Genomic DNA, 14450 nt, shown 5'->3' with positions numbered 1-14450 from the left:
TACATTTTTTTTCGATATATGATTATTCAATCGATAAATAAAATAATATTTATAATATAATCTTTCTTAATCAAATAGCTAATCATTATTAAATATTAATGCTGGAGTAATGTTATTACAAAGAAAAAAAAACTTTCCATTGAAATACATGGACCCAGTTGCGTATGATTTTGCTACAGCATATTTGTTTATGCTCGAGCGTTGACGCTGATCGATACACCAGTAAATATTTTTTAACCAATGTACTTTTGATGATAACCATATCAAGTTTATTACAATAAATACTTATTAAAAATTGTCGTCTTAATTCAACTATATTTATTGAATAGTAAAATTTAAAGCTGGATAGAATACCATTAAAAAAAAATCTCATATAATTATGATCTTGCTTCTCAATAATTTGTTGACAAATTTAACCTGACCGGACATGGCTAATAGTTCTTTCTATAATTAAAGCAAGTTTTAAGAATTTTTTTTTTATTGTCAGCAATTAAAATTTTACTCGCATTGAATATAATCATGAAATAGTTCCCTCTGTACGTTACGCAAAGACCAAACAATAAAACAAAATAGGTGATAAATTCACGATTAGATGTTAAAAGTAAGAAAAACCATGTGTGAAAGAAACTCCACAAAACACTAATAGTAGAATACTAGTACTTTGGATTGAGATACACGAAACCAACAAAAACAGGGACGAATGCATGTGCTTCGGAAGGGCTTGCAGTTCTGTTAATCTAGTTAGAATAAAATGCAACATTCATAGGCAAGTAAGTGTCATTGTACGCAGTTGTTTAAGCTTCGCTCAATCAGGCAAATATAATGGAGAAATACACATGACTTTGTGATTATAAATAATTTTGGTAAATACCTATTCTATTCGGTTCATATTTTACGATTCGTTTACAATACTGGTAAATATTACATCTATCTGTAAACATTTGTTGTTTAATTTGGCGAAGAAGTGAATCAAATTCTATGAACGCTCCTTAAAATAACATTTCATCTATAATCAATCGTTCGTATATACAAATATTGAGTTAAATTATTAAATATTCATGATAGTGTTTACATGTACCGTAGAATAAATTAACAGCAACCTCCGTTCGTTGGTTGCGATAGTCATTACTGTTAAGATTTGGTGAAAGTAACTCTTCGTTTTAAAATACCAATGAAAATGCGTTGTATAATTGAAGGTTAAGGCGTGTTTTACACTTTACATTTTGCCTAGACGAGGGACGACAGTCTAGGTGCCGTGTGCAAAACTTTTCATTCACGTGATACGATTTCAGCTCCGTATGGCAATTTTAAGTATTGCAAAAGATCGATTTGTACGGGTTTTAAAATCAAATGTACTCTACTGCATTCATGGAAAATATAGCAAGTTTTCACAGAGAAAGATTTATTGATGATCGAAAACTAATTTTACATACATTTTGCTAATCATTCTAAAATTAAGATTTAACGAGTTTCAGTTGTCTGTAATTGTATGAAAGATGATCTTGTGTCGATGTGTTTGTGCTCGATTTATATGTAGCACATGTTAACAATTTATGGAAAATAGAACGCCAGCCGATTGAGAGCGAGAGACTAAGAATTCAATGTAATCTACTCATATTGTTATTTAATCCGATCGGGAACTTTCAGTGGTATATATATACTTGTAGTATGAGTCTATTTTTGATAAATTTTTTAATGATTGATTGAATCTTGTGTTTTTATGATACTTTTTAACACCACTTTATGCTATTTCGTTGCGTTTAGTTTTTATTGTTGGCGGAAGCCAGAGATAACCACCGACTTTCGGTAATAATACTGGCAATCAATTTTTCATTTTGTAAGGATATTTCTTTGTCCGTAAATAATTTCTTCTGTTTATAATTCTAGTTGAATTTTATATCATATATTTCGAAGTTTGAAACTAGAACAACAAACTTCAGTTATTTGATCTTCAATTACAATTTTTACTTCATATGTTCTATCATATTCTTCTGTTTAGAGAACATGATCATTCTTCTGGTTCGCAAACATGATCATATTTTTCTGTTTCGTAAACATGATCATTCTTCTGTTTCGTAAACATGATCATTCTTCTGTTTCGCAAACATGATCATTCTTCTGTTTCGTAAACATGAGCATTCTTCTGTTTCGTAAACATAATCATTCTAACTTTTTTGTATTATAACACAAATTCCTTGAAAGTAGAAAAAAAACTATTTTATTATACTAGTCAACAAAAGAAACGATACAAGGCAATGTATTTTCCATACATAATGAAATTGGACACACTGTACCAAGGTAAATAATTGCCCAATTGGTCTAATATTTACAGAGTGTTAATTTTTTGTCAAAACCATTGATTTAAGGTAAATACGCGAAATCTTTTTGGGGGGATTTTTTGTTATTTCAAAAATCGTATTATCACCCAAAAATTCAAAAATCGATATAAGAACTTAAAACTTTAAACTTAAACAAGGTCTGCTTAAAATTTTGAATGCCTTCGCAGATATTTGAATACTTAATTTTCATTTTTGAAATTAAGTGCCGACCATTTTCCGCAAAATAAATTTGACCCCTGTGTTCACGGTATTTTTTCACTTTCGAATTTGGTCAGATCCTTTTAATCATATACATTTGCTTTGCAAATGAATATTTTTCAGTCGATAATTTCACAGTTTTTTCCAATTTATCATATTTTATGATAAATTAGAGTTCAAACTTGTGTATCGTTTCTTTTGTTGACTAGTATATAAATGCTTATAAAATATATTTTACTAGAATCTCTGTCAAGATGACTGATTCTATGATGATTGATCTGAAATTAATTGATGTACTGAAAAGCTAGAAGTCAAACCTGACCCGTACATTCCTTTTTTTTCGATACCACCTAAATATGCTACATTTATGATGTTTTCAAAATTAGATAGATTACTTACTTAATATTCTTGGGATATATTGTTTCCCGTTGATTTTGTAGGTAGAGGTTAATCAGGAATTTAAATGTTCAACGAAGTATACATTTTATATACTTGTATGCAGACTTTGACAAAACCACGAAATCAAATATTCGCGAAAATAATTGTTCATCAATCCACGAAAATTTATATCCAGGAACATAAATGAATCAGAACATTAGTGCAAATTATTGATATTTCTATAAGTATTGTACATATATACTGAAAATAAGGAGATGTGGTATGGTAGTAATGAGACAACTATACACCAAAGATCAAATAAAGTGGATGTAAGCATGCACGTTCAATACGTCGAAATAGAGCTCATCAATATTTGGAACACAAAAAATATTTTTTTCAAGATCAACGTTTATAATTCTTAAATGTCCAGAAGTAAAGAGTTTTATGTTACCTGCTGTATCTGCATACTGCATTTTTGTAATCAGATATAAATGCTATATTGAAACCGAAATCACATACCCTGTCCTCCGTATGCCATACATTGTATGAAAGCCTTTTTTTCACACCCTGTAATCCCTCGCTTTTTTATGATACATATAGAATCATCGTGCATGCTTTAAAACTGCCAGAGAGAAAAAGAAATGTCGTTTGCATGCGGTATAGTATCTATTTACCAAACATGTTTGATATCGTTAAAAGTTGACATGACAAGCCATTGAACTCGCATGTATATATCTAGTGTAATTGATATGATCTGTTTCTATCATTTGGCAATTGTTATCCATTTCGCACTTTGTTATTGCTGTTTTTACTATTAATTGTTTTACATTTTTCATGTCGGGGCCTTTTATAGCTGACTTAACGTTAAGGGTTTTCTCGTTGTTGGCGGCCGTACGGTTCCCTATAATTGCTTACATCCACTTCATTAGAACTCTGGTTGATAGTTGTCTCATTGGCAATCCGGCATTCCGCATCTTCTTATTTTTTTTATATTATAGGACTAGTTCTTCAATCAAAAGTTCGAGATATTTAATCTTGTGGATATTCATCATGACGTTCACAACTGGGGCCAAACAATTCTTGCAATAATAAGGAAATATATGTATAATTTATACTTTTAAGAAAATCACTGTTTGAAGACAAATATGAATTTCTGCACGAAAAAAAATCCATAAAGCTATATCAAAATTACACTTATCACATGTATCAGAAGTCCATTTCTAGTCCAGTAATGGACTTCTACATGTATCAATAATGATTTCTGAGATCTCAGTAATGACATTTTAAAAAAATGAATTCTTGATAACCATAAAAACTGTACACATTTATGAGTTTAACATTAAAAAAATCACCAATATCGGACCTCAAATTTCTGTTTGGCAATACTTGAAAAAAAGTATTTAAAAAATTTTATATAAAATAATATATAGGACTGTATATTAGAAAAGATTCCGCTAGTTTCTCCGTCTTCACGCGTGTATCAATATCTGATAAGATTTAGGATTCGCCTTAACTTATTAATGCAATCAATTGAACCAGGGACGATAGAAAGTCCCTGATTGAACATGCAATTAATCAACCGTATGCAATTCAACTTGATTTGTATTGTGTTATTGTATTGCAGGCGTGCCATAGGTATATTTTATTGGTTTATCTCCCTTTTACAATGTTATTTCCAGTCAAGATTGCCTTTTTTGACGGAGACAAAGCAAGGAAGTAAACAGTTGCAAGTTGGAAGACAATGATAAGGTATGTATTACATTTGGTGTCTTTTGTTTACGAACTGAAATAGAAATACTATAATATTTAATGTGCATTACGTAAAATAAACAACAACAAAATCAGTATTGGACAGTAAACAAAATGATCAAACCCACTAAACTAACTAGCGACAAGAAAACACATTAAGTGTCATGTAATCTATTTATTAATTTAAAAAAAAATAAATACAGATATAATCATGTATTGACAGTGGTATTTTGTAATGTACACATGTTAAATTGATTTTCAAATTGTCCTTCAAGTCACTATCAGAGGGGGTGAGCAAGGGGTCCCAGATTCTCAACGGTATCGGGTCCGTTCGCCCTAATTACATGTTCGCCCTGGGTCCGTTCGCCCTGAGTCCGTTCGCCCACAGAGTCCGTTCGCCCTAATTTTTATATAAAAGAAATAATATTAATGGTTTAATTTAAAGTTTTGTAATCTTATTCAGATATTTAAATGGTAAATATTATAAATGTATATCTCCAAATTCATGAATAAACATTGAAATTAAAAAAAAAGGTTTTTGTTTTGGAGCATTAATTAGGCTAATTGGCTTCATTGTTTTTGATGGATTAATAATGAAATTGTTTTTTTAAATAAACAAGTCTATCTATCTATCTATCTTCATATTTCCGCACTCAGTCACAACTTTGACTATTACGTGCCGTTGCATGGCTTATTTACAATTTAAAAGAAATAAATTTTCAGTAATTTTACGTTACATTGCATTGGTGCATAGAAAATGAAGTAAAAATATAACAGTGATTTAATAAATTTTTTTGTGGATTGTTATCCTATGTATATTTCATGGTAAAACTATGTACATGTTATGCAGTTTTTAGAATATTTGTGAAAGAGCAGATATAGAAATCTGCTCTTTGAAGCCTTCGACTGTTGTACAAAGGATTGCTGGTGTAGGAAGTAGGTTCCATTGTACTATTGTATGTGGATAAAATGAGAACTTGTAAGAATCTTTATTTGTTTGAATTTGTTTAAAGTGGTTGGTATGTTTATATCTTGTTCTACTGTCTGATTTAACGAGAAGATCTTTAGGGTAGATTGCTATGTGTTGATGTATGATCTTATAGAATACCACTAGTCTTGTTTGTATACGTCTCAATTCTAATGTAGGCCACTGTAAGTGATCAAGCTTGAGACTGAGCTGGTATTGTGATATCTATTACATGTATAGCGAGCAGCTCTTCGTTGGACCATCTCAATTTGATTGATTTGGTTTTTGTTGTGAGGGTCCCAGACGCAAGAGCTGTACTCAAGCTTAGGTCTTACTAATGACATGTATGCCCTTTCTTTAATTTGTTTGGATGAAACTTTAAGGTTACGTTTTAGGAAATTAAGTTGTCGATTTGCATTAGCTGTTATATTATTTATGTGTTTATTCCATTTGAGATCAGATTGGATGGTTATGCCTAAATATTTTGTAGCTGTTTCAGTTTGGAGAATGTGACCATGAAGGATGTAGTCATGGTTGACTGGTTTCTTTTTTTGTGTAATTCTAAGTATGGAGCATTTGTCTGGGTGAAATGACATTAACCAGTCTTTTTCCCATTGTGCCGCTGAATTTAAATCCTGTTGTAGTTTGGATGCATCATCTATGTTTTTGATGTTTCTATAGATGATGCTGTCATCGGCAAATAACCTTAAGGTGCTGTGTTGTCAATATTCTGGGAAATCATTTATGTAAATGAGGAATAAGATTGGGCCAAGGACAGTGCCCTGTGGCACTCCAGATGTTACCCCAAATTTTTCTGATTGTTCTCCATCTACATTGTAGCATGACTGTCTGTGTACGATGGTGTAAAAAATCACCAATCCATTCCAAGGTATTATTTTCTATGCCGTAGTATTTTAATTTGTACAGTAACCTTTTGTGAGGGACTTTGTCAAAAGCTTTGGCAAAGTCCATCACAACGACATCAGTTTGTATGTTGTTATTGTTGTCTCTTGCAAGGTCCTGTATGAAAGATAGTAATTGTGTCTCACAAGAGCGTTTTGATCGGAAACCATGTTGTAAATCATATAAAATATTGTTTTTTTCGAGATGTTCCATTATTTGACTAGCTATGATATGCTCCATAATTTTGCAAAGTATACATGTTAGTGAAATTGGCCTGTAATTTATGGCATTGTTTTTGTCGCCTTTTTTGAATGCAGGACAGACATTTGCATGTTTCCAGTCTGTAGGTATTTTATGAGTGTTAATTGACTTTTGGAAGATGAGTGTGATGATAGGACTGAGATGATCTTTCATTTCCTTTAATACCTTTCCACATAGTTCATCAGGGCCTGTGGCTTTATTTGGATTGATGTTATGAAGTAGTTTGTTGACGCCCTTTTCTGATATTTTAATTTCATTCATTTGTGGATGTGATGATAAGTTTTTTACTGGTATTGGATCTGCAGATGATTCAGTAGTGAATGCTTTTTGAAATTGCTCGTTGAGGATGTTCGCCTTATCTTTGGTGTTTGTTATGAGCAATCCATCCTTTTTTAGGGCAGCTACACCTGAATTATCATTTCTCATGCTCTTGATATATGAGAACAGGTTTTTAGGTGTGTGCTTTTTGTTGGTGCTTCCAGGTTCTTCAATTGGAAGGTCTAGGATCATGTTTTCAGTATAATGCCAATAAGCTGAGCGCATGTCTGCCTGCAATGTTTTTTTCATATGTTTGTATTTAATTTGCAGATGATGATTTTTCTTAGATTTTTTATGCAGACGTTTTGTTTTGTTAATCTTAATTCTTAGTTGGTCTGTGATCCAAGGCAATTTCATTTTGTGTGTTATTTGTTTTTGTGGTATGTTAGTACTGATGGTCTTTATAAGATCTTCTTTGAATGTTAGCCAAAGTTCATTTGTGTTACTTTTATTATATATAGTTTTTATCTTTTCTTCTAGTACTTGTATGTCTGATTTAATGTTTTCCCAGTTTGCTTTTTTGAATTGACAAATTTGTCTTGCTGGTTTTTTGTTCCTTTTCAGTGATATTTTACATTCAGTGAATACGATGTCATGATCTGCATTCCCAATAGGTGGCATTAATTCCAGTTTATTTTTTATGTTTGGTGCATTTGTTAAGATTAGATCAAGTATTCTTTCACCTCTTGTTGGTTTGTCTACTTGTCAGCTTGGAATGAGTTAAAACAATGATGTAAGGATTATAAGACATTAAAGGGAAATGGTTTTTGCCGCTTGGCTTCTTTGATCTCAAGGTGTTGAGTGAGTTGGATCTTGTTATACCTGTTTGGATTGTTTTGAAATTGTTACAAGGTTTCAAAAAAGATAAATTCATACAGATAACTTGGTCTCCAGTTCCTGAACACTCATTTTTCTTCTTCTTCAAAAATTAATTTTTGAAATTGGAGTTATCTTCCTTTGTCCATGATTATAGTTGAATCAACTACAATCAATGCTTTATACAATGCAATGTTTAATTTTGACTTCCACTGATAAAACACAGATCAAGTTGAATTTTGGTAGTGTCACTTTAACCATTATTGAGTTGTGCCCCTTTATAAATCGAATGATTGCAAATTTTTAGTTTCCATTCTACAACTTAAGTTTGCTCCAACCAAACATTATGAAACCTATACACAATATTCATTACCACAAAACTAAGATCAAGTACACATTTTTTGTTTCCGTTTTCAAACTTTAGTTTGCCTCAACCAAATGTTATGAAACTTATACACAATGCTTACTACTACATAATACAGATTAAGTACGAAATTTGTTGGCGACACTTTTACCATTCTTGAGTTATTTCCCACTATAAACAAAAAAAATTGCTGAATTTTTCGTTTCCGTTCTCTAACTTTAGTTTGTCACAACCAAATGTTATGAGACTTACACACAATGCTTATTACCACAAAACTCAGATCAAGTTCAAATTTGGGTAGCGTCACTTGACCGTTCTTCAGTTATGTCCCTTTATAACTATATGATATGCAAGTGGGGGCATCATCTGTGTCCACATGTGGACACTATCCACATTTATTTGTGTTTGATTTTAATACATTGTTAAACAGTACAAAAATGGGATATTAATTATTGCTATTCTAGGAAAATTTGCATACTGATGATGTATCAGATACCAAATGCAAGTTCCTGTTTTTGTGATACTCGCACAGTCACATTATTTGAGGGTTGTAAAATGGGTACCTTCATGACGAATATATGTCAAAAAATTCTTGCCAAATGACATTAATGGTAATTTTTGGTGCATGACAATAAAATGTACACTTTCTTTAGACGATAAAAAATTGACTGATTTTGACGAATCATGTTAAATTTTTTCCAAAAATAACGGTAACGATAATTATTTGAGACCTCTAACTAATCACGATAAGGATATTTTGATGAATCACGGTAAAATTTTAACCAATTTGATGCTAACGGTTGCCGAAAATGACCGTTTGGCGCCTGACGGTAAAGGGCATTCCTACCCTCTTATTTGCATTAATAAAAACCTTGCAATAATTTCTGTATTTAGGCCAAACATAATTTTAAGTATATGTGTTTGTGACTGTTACATGCTGAAAAACAATAGGGTAGGTAGGTACTGGTAGGGAATTTTTTTTATTTGTAATATTTTTTTACATTGAGTCTATGGGAGCAACATTGTGACTTTAACAGTGCTTAATCAAAAATGGTCAAAAAAACTTTAGGTTAGGGGATATGAATTAGGGTAGATAGGAGGGTAGGAATGCCCTTTACCGTCAGGCGTCAAACAGTCATTTTTCGGCTACTAAAGCGTCAAATTGGTTAACATTTTACCGTGATTCATCAAAATAACCTTATCAGGATTTGTCAGAGGTCTTAAATAATTATTGTTACTGTTAATTTTGAAAAAAAATTAATGTGATTCGTTAAAATCAGTCGGTTTTTTTATCGTCTAAAAGAAAGTGTACATTTTATCGTCATGCACCAAAAATTACCGTTAACGTCATTTGACAAGAATTTTTACCGTTATTCGTCATGAAGGTACCCCCATTACGACTATCAGATAGAGGTACAGTAAACACACATACTTTTTTGTTTCGCCTAATACAGTATGCTTATTTAGTACTAATAAAGCTTCGGTTTCTTTTTGTTTTGTTTTGTTGTGTTTTGTTTTATTTTATTTATCATAGAAATAAGAAGATGTTTATTGTAGAGCAAATTATACTATGTTTTTATGGTGGACAATGCCATATAAAAGAATGCATGAATTTGTCAAGTTATTTTATCTTTATTCTTTAATGGTTAACTTTAATTAATCAATTGTTTTTCATTGACTATTTCTATAAATTTATTTGTTCTACTAGCATCCAAATGTCATGAATGTGTTTTTTGTTTTTGGTTGAGAACAGGAAGTAAAGTGAAAAAGTCAGTAAAACTAATTTTACACGTACAAATGTTTAGGAAAGTTGTTTGGTTGTATGAATGAAGACGCATGCATTTCATTGATAAATTCACATGGCTGAACTTGAGCATATGAGGTTGCTGCACTAGTACTGATACATGATGTCCATAATGTCATTGCCTAATATTTTAGAGTAACAAGTCCTGCCTATGGTCTTAACAATATAATTAAGCCAGTAAGGAAACATGTACAAATTGCTGATAAAATCATATATTATTAGTAATCCCAAAATATGAACAGTTGCGGTTAATTATACAATACAAAATGTTACACAAATGATTACGATGCTATAACTAGTATCAGAAGTCCTCTAGTAATGGACTTCTGCTAGTATTCACATTTAAAACCAACTGAATGTCATGGATTTTAAGAACAATAAAGTACACAAATAAAAAAGACAACACTGATGGGACATTAAGCATGTTAAAAAGTGAAATAACAAAAATAACAAAATCTGAAGAAAATGAAAAGTATATAATCAAATGGCAAAATCAAAAGCTCAAACACATCAAACAAATGGATAACAACTGTCATATCCCTGACTTGGTACACACAGTATCTTATTTAGATAATGGTGGATTAAACCTGGTTTTATAGCTAGCTAAACCTCTCACTTGTATGACAGTCGCATGAAATTCCATAAAATCGACAACAATGTATGAACAAAACAAACAGACATAATACGAGTAGGTAAAAATGTCAAAAATAGGGGTAAAACCAGTGAAAGTACTCCAATGCATTAAGCATGTTGAGAGAATAACCTTAAAATACAAAAAAACTTTATTTTTCATCAATATAAAGGAAATTGACATAAACATGATATAGAAATTGCAATCAAGTTTATCAACTGTTTACATAATAATCTTCTTTTTATCAGACTACAGTCCAGTTGCCAAAAGCAAAGGGCACACAAGAAAGTACACTAAGAAATTAAATGTCGAACAATGAAAATACAGCAAGCTCCATAAATGACCACCTTAATGAGACTAAAGGTCAGTTAATGCGGGAACACGTCTCCTTTGATGAGACTAAAGATCATTTAATGGAGGAACACATCTCCCTTGATGAGACTAAAGGTCATTTAATGGAGGAACACATCTCCTTTGATGAGACTAAAGGTCATTTAATGCAGGAACACACATCTCTTGATGACACTAAAAGTTATTTAATGGAGGAACACATCTCCTTTGATGAGACTAAAGGTCATTTAATGGAGGAACACATCTCCTTTGATGAGACCAAAGGTTATTTAATGGAGGAACACATCTCCCTTGATGAGACTAAAGGTCAGTTAATGCAGGAACATATCATATCTCATGATGGAGAACATATGTTTATAAAGTTAGAGGCACATATGACAGCACAAATGGAAGAAAAGCCTTTTAAATGTGGTATATGTGGTAAAGGGTTTAGTAAGAAAGAAGTGTTACAGACCCACATAAGAATACACACTGGTGAAAAACCTTATAAATGTGAGGTATGTGGTTTAGAGTTTAGTGACAACGGTCCTTATTATAGACACAAGAGAACACATACTGGAGAAAAGCTTTTGAAATGTGATACATGTCATAGAGAATTTAGTGGGGAGCAAAGATTACAGGCACACATCAGAAAACATACTGGAAATCCATGTAAACCATATAAATGTGATATGTGTGGAAGAGAGTTTGGTATGAATAACCAATTCCAGACACACATGAGAACACATACAGGTGATAAACCTTTTAAATGTAGTGAATGTGGTAAAGGGTTTAGTCGGAAACATCATATGCGGGAACACATGAGAACACATACTGGTGATAAACCTAATGAATGTGAGATATGTGGGAAAGCTTTTAGCCATGGTGGCACCTTACATAGACACATAAGAATACATTTTGGTGATAAACCTTATAAATGTGATGTGTGCGGTAAAGATTTTAAAGAAAAAATAGTTTTAAAGCACCATATGAGAACACATACTGGAGAAAAACCTTATAAATGTAAAATATGTGGTAAAGAGTTTAGTTTGAATTGGAACTTAAAGGACCATATGAGAACACATGCAGGAGATAAACATAAGTAATGTGATATATGTTGTAGAGGATTTAATTTGAAACGGACATTAAAGAAGCACATGAAAACACAGAAAAGGGATAAAGCTTATAAATGTGATGTTTGTGAATGTTGCATACTTTTGATATTTGTGTTCAATGTTTACTTTATTTTATTCATGCGTCTCTGATGAGTCTTGCTGGCATATAACATAAAAAAAGTCTGGTATCAAAGATGAGTTTATTTACTTATTAACATAAAGCAGGTGCCCTCTATGATGCCTCATATACTTTTGTCATTAGTATGTTGTAATGTTTAAAGTGATCACATGTACAGTGCCTATTACAAACACATGAGAACATATAATCATAATAATATACTGTACAGAAACCATAAAATTGTGTATATTGTAATGGTTAAAGTGATCACAGTGCCTATTACTTACACACTAGAACACACATATACTGTACATAAACCATATAAATATATATGTAATGAATGAGGTAAAGGGTTTTAGTCTCCTTGATGCTTTATTTGAACATAGAACATGTAGAAGAATACTGCATCCTGGTGATAACTTAGGGAGCAACCATCCAACTTCAAGGAGAGGTTATGATTTTTTGTCCGAGTTAGAATATTTTTTTCACGCTTTTTTTTTGTTTTTTTTTATATTTTGTTCAAAATTTAACACTATAAAGTATGGGGAAAATCTGGATTCAGAATATTTTTTTTGTCATCTGCTGGACCACAATATTTGTTTTCATCAAATTGGGGATCAGAATATTTATTTAGGGAAAAACCAAACCCCCCCCCCCCCCCTTTGATGTTAAATGGTCGTTCCCTTATGATAGTTGACTACATACACGTGTCTTGTATAATATAACACCATATTAACAAAGGTATAGTGAAACTCAAACGTCTAAAACGAACATGGCATGGCAAAAAAAAAAAACCCGAACAAAAGTGAAACAACCGTCTATAAAATAAAATATAAAAAAATTACGACTGAGCAACACGAACCCAAACAAAACCACAGGGTAATGTTAGATGTTCCAGAATGTGATATATGTAGAAAAGAGTTGCGTCACTTCAAAAACATTGAATTTCGTCCTAGTAATGGGGATCCAGGAATTTTAAGAAAGGGGGCCGGACAAGCCAAAGTTCGGAGTGAGTAAAAAGTCTATGCATTTATCATATAGCTCCATAAGGGGACCGGGTCACCTGTCCCAGCCCTATATCCTGCTTTTGAGTGATAATTCTGATAAAGAAGGTGGAGTTATACTATACTTTTTTGTCCTCTTTAAATTTTAGATAAAAACGTATTGTATAAATTGTATAAATTTACAGAATAACATTCATTGGATGTGCATAAGAAATAACTCTGTCGGACATCAGTTTTAATGTTTTGAAATTTTTCTTAATATGAGCAACAGCTTTGCCAAAATAAATGCTACAAAATGTATTTTGTGAACAAAGGCTAAAGTAACCATGGGGACGTTCAAATTCTTAAGTCGCAAAATAAACTGAGAGGAAGCGAGAAGTGGTGAATAGAGAAGAGCAGTAGATAAGAAAAGAGAAAACAGAACGAAAAGAGATAGCAACAAGTCCCGTCCTCTTTTCCTCGCATGTGACCTACCGAACTAGACTTATCAAAAGGTTTGTACTTACTTGAGCAACACAACGGGTGCCACATAGGATCAAGATACCCTAGGTTCCAGAGCACATTAAATCACCCTTAGTTTTGTTTAAAAGGGTTCGTGTTACTTTTGCTTTAGTTTTAAGTGTTGTTCTTAGTGCTTTTCAATTTTTAGGGCACCGATAACATAAAGTGCATAAAAATAGATATTTCTCCTGGGCCATGTGGGCATCATTATGTAAAGACATCCCTTGTACATCAATAACACAGATATGTAGTATACTGAGAAACGAATACTCTTTGGCAGATGTATATACAGACAAGATGGTAATTGATTCCAATTTCGTATCATTTTATACAGACATTATGTAAATTGTCATACCTCTTGGGGCATCCTTCTTTACCGACATTCCCATGGACATCATTATATACAGAAGAAAGGGAGACAAGAGATACCAAAGTAGCATTCAAACAAACCAATAATTCCATGGCACAAAAAAAAAACAACGAAAAAAGACAAAAAAGACAACAGTACCCAAAAGACATAATACAAAATAAACTGAACAAGACGAATCCCACCAGAAACGATGTTCCGGAAAGATAAGCAGACCTGATCCGTATGCGACACCCATCGTTTTACGCCTATAGAAAATACGTTGATAAACAATATCAAGTGATTAG

At 32.2% G+C, this 14450-nt stretch overlaps 1 protein-coding gene across 8 annotated transcripts; it reads left to right on the top strand.

Annotated features, from left to right (window-relative positions):
* Positions 1-4565: 4565 nt before the first annotated feature.
* On the top strand, positions 4566-12359 carry LOC127721735 (zinc finger protein 45-like). 8 transcript variants are annotated; one of them, XM_052228546.1, is made up of 3 exons: positions 4566-4664; positions 10977-11175; positions 11386-12359. In XM_052228546.1, the coding sequence occupies exons 2-3, from the start codon at positions 11034-11036 to the stop codon at positions 12162-12164; spliced, it is 921 nt and encodes a 306-aa protein (XP_052084506.1). In that variant the 5' UTR covers positions 4566-4664; positions 10977-11033; the 3' UTR covers positions 12165-12359. The 8 variants fall into 8 exon arrangements, with proteins under 8 accessions (XP_052084506.1, XP_052084505.1, XP_052084504.1 ...); XM_052228545.1 differs by having other exon boundaries at positions 11344-12359; XM_052228544.1 differs by having other exon boundaries at positions 10977-11217.
* Positions 12360-14450: the final 2091 nt, after the last annotated feature.

This window comes from Mytilus californianus, unplaced genomic scaffold, assembly GCF_021869535.1.
Source record: "Mytilus californianus isolate M0D057914Y unplaced genomic scaffold, xbMytCali1.0.p SCAF_12, whole genome shotgun sequence".
Taxonomy (NCBI): Eukaryota; Metazoa; Mollusca; class Bivalvia; order Mytilida; family Mytilidae; genus Mytilus; species Mytilus californianus.
The sequence above is the reverse complement of the archived record's forward strand: the minus strand, read 5'-3'. Positions and strand labels throughout refer to the sequence as shown.

Excerpts from the sequence above, each read along its gene's own strand:
- LOC127721735 (XM_052228539.1), top strand. The coding sequence starts at position 11,034 with ATGTCGAACAATGAAAATACAGCAAGCTCCATAAATGACCACCTTAAT.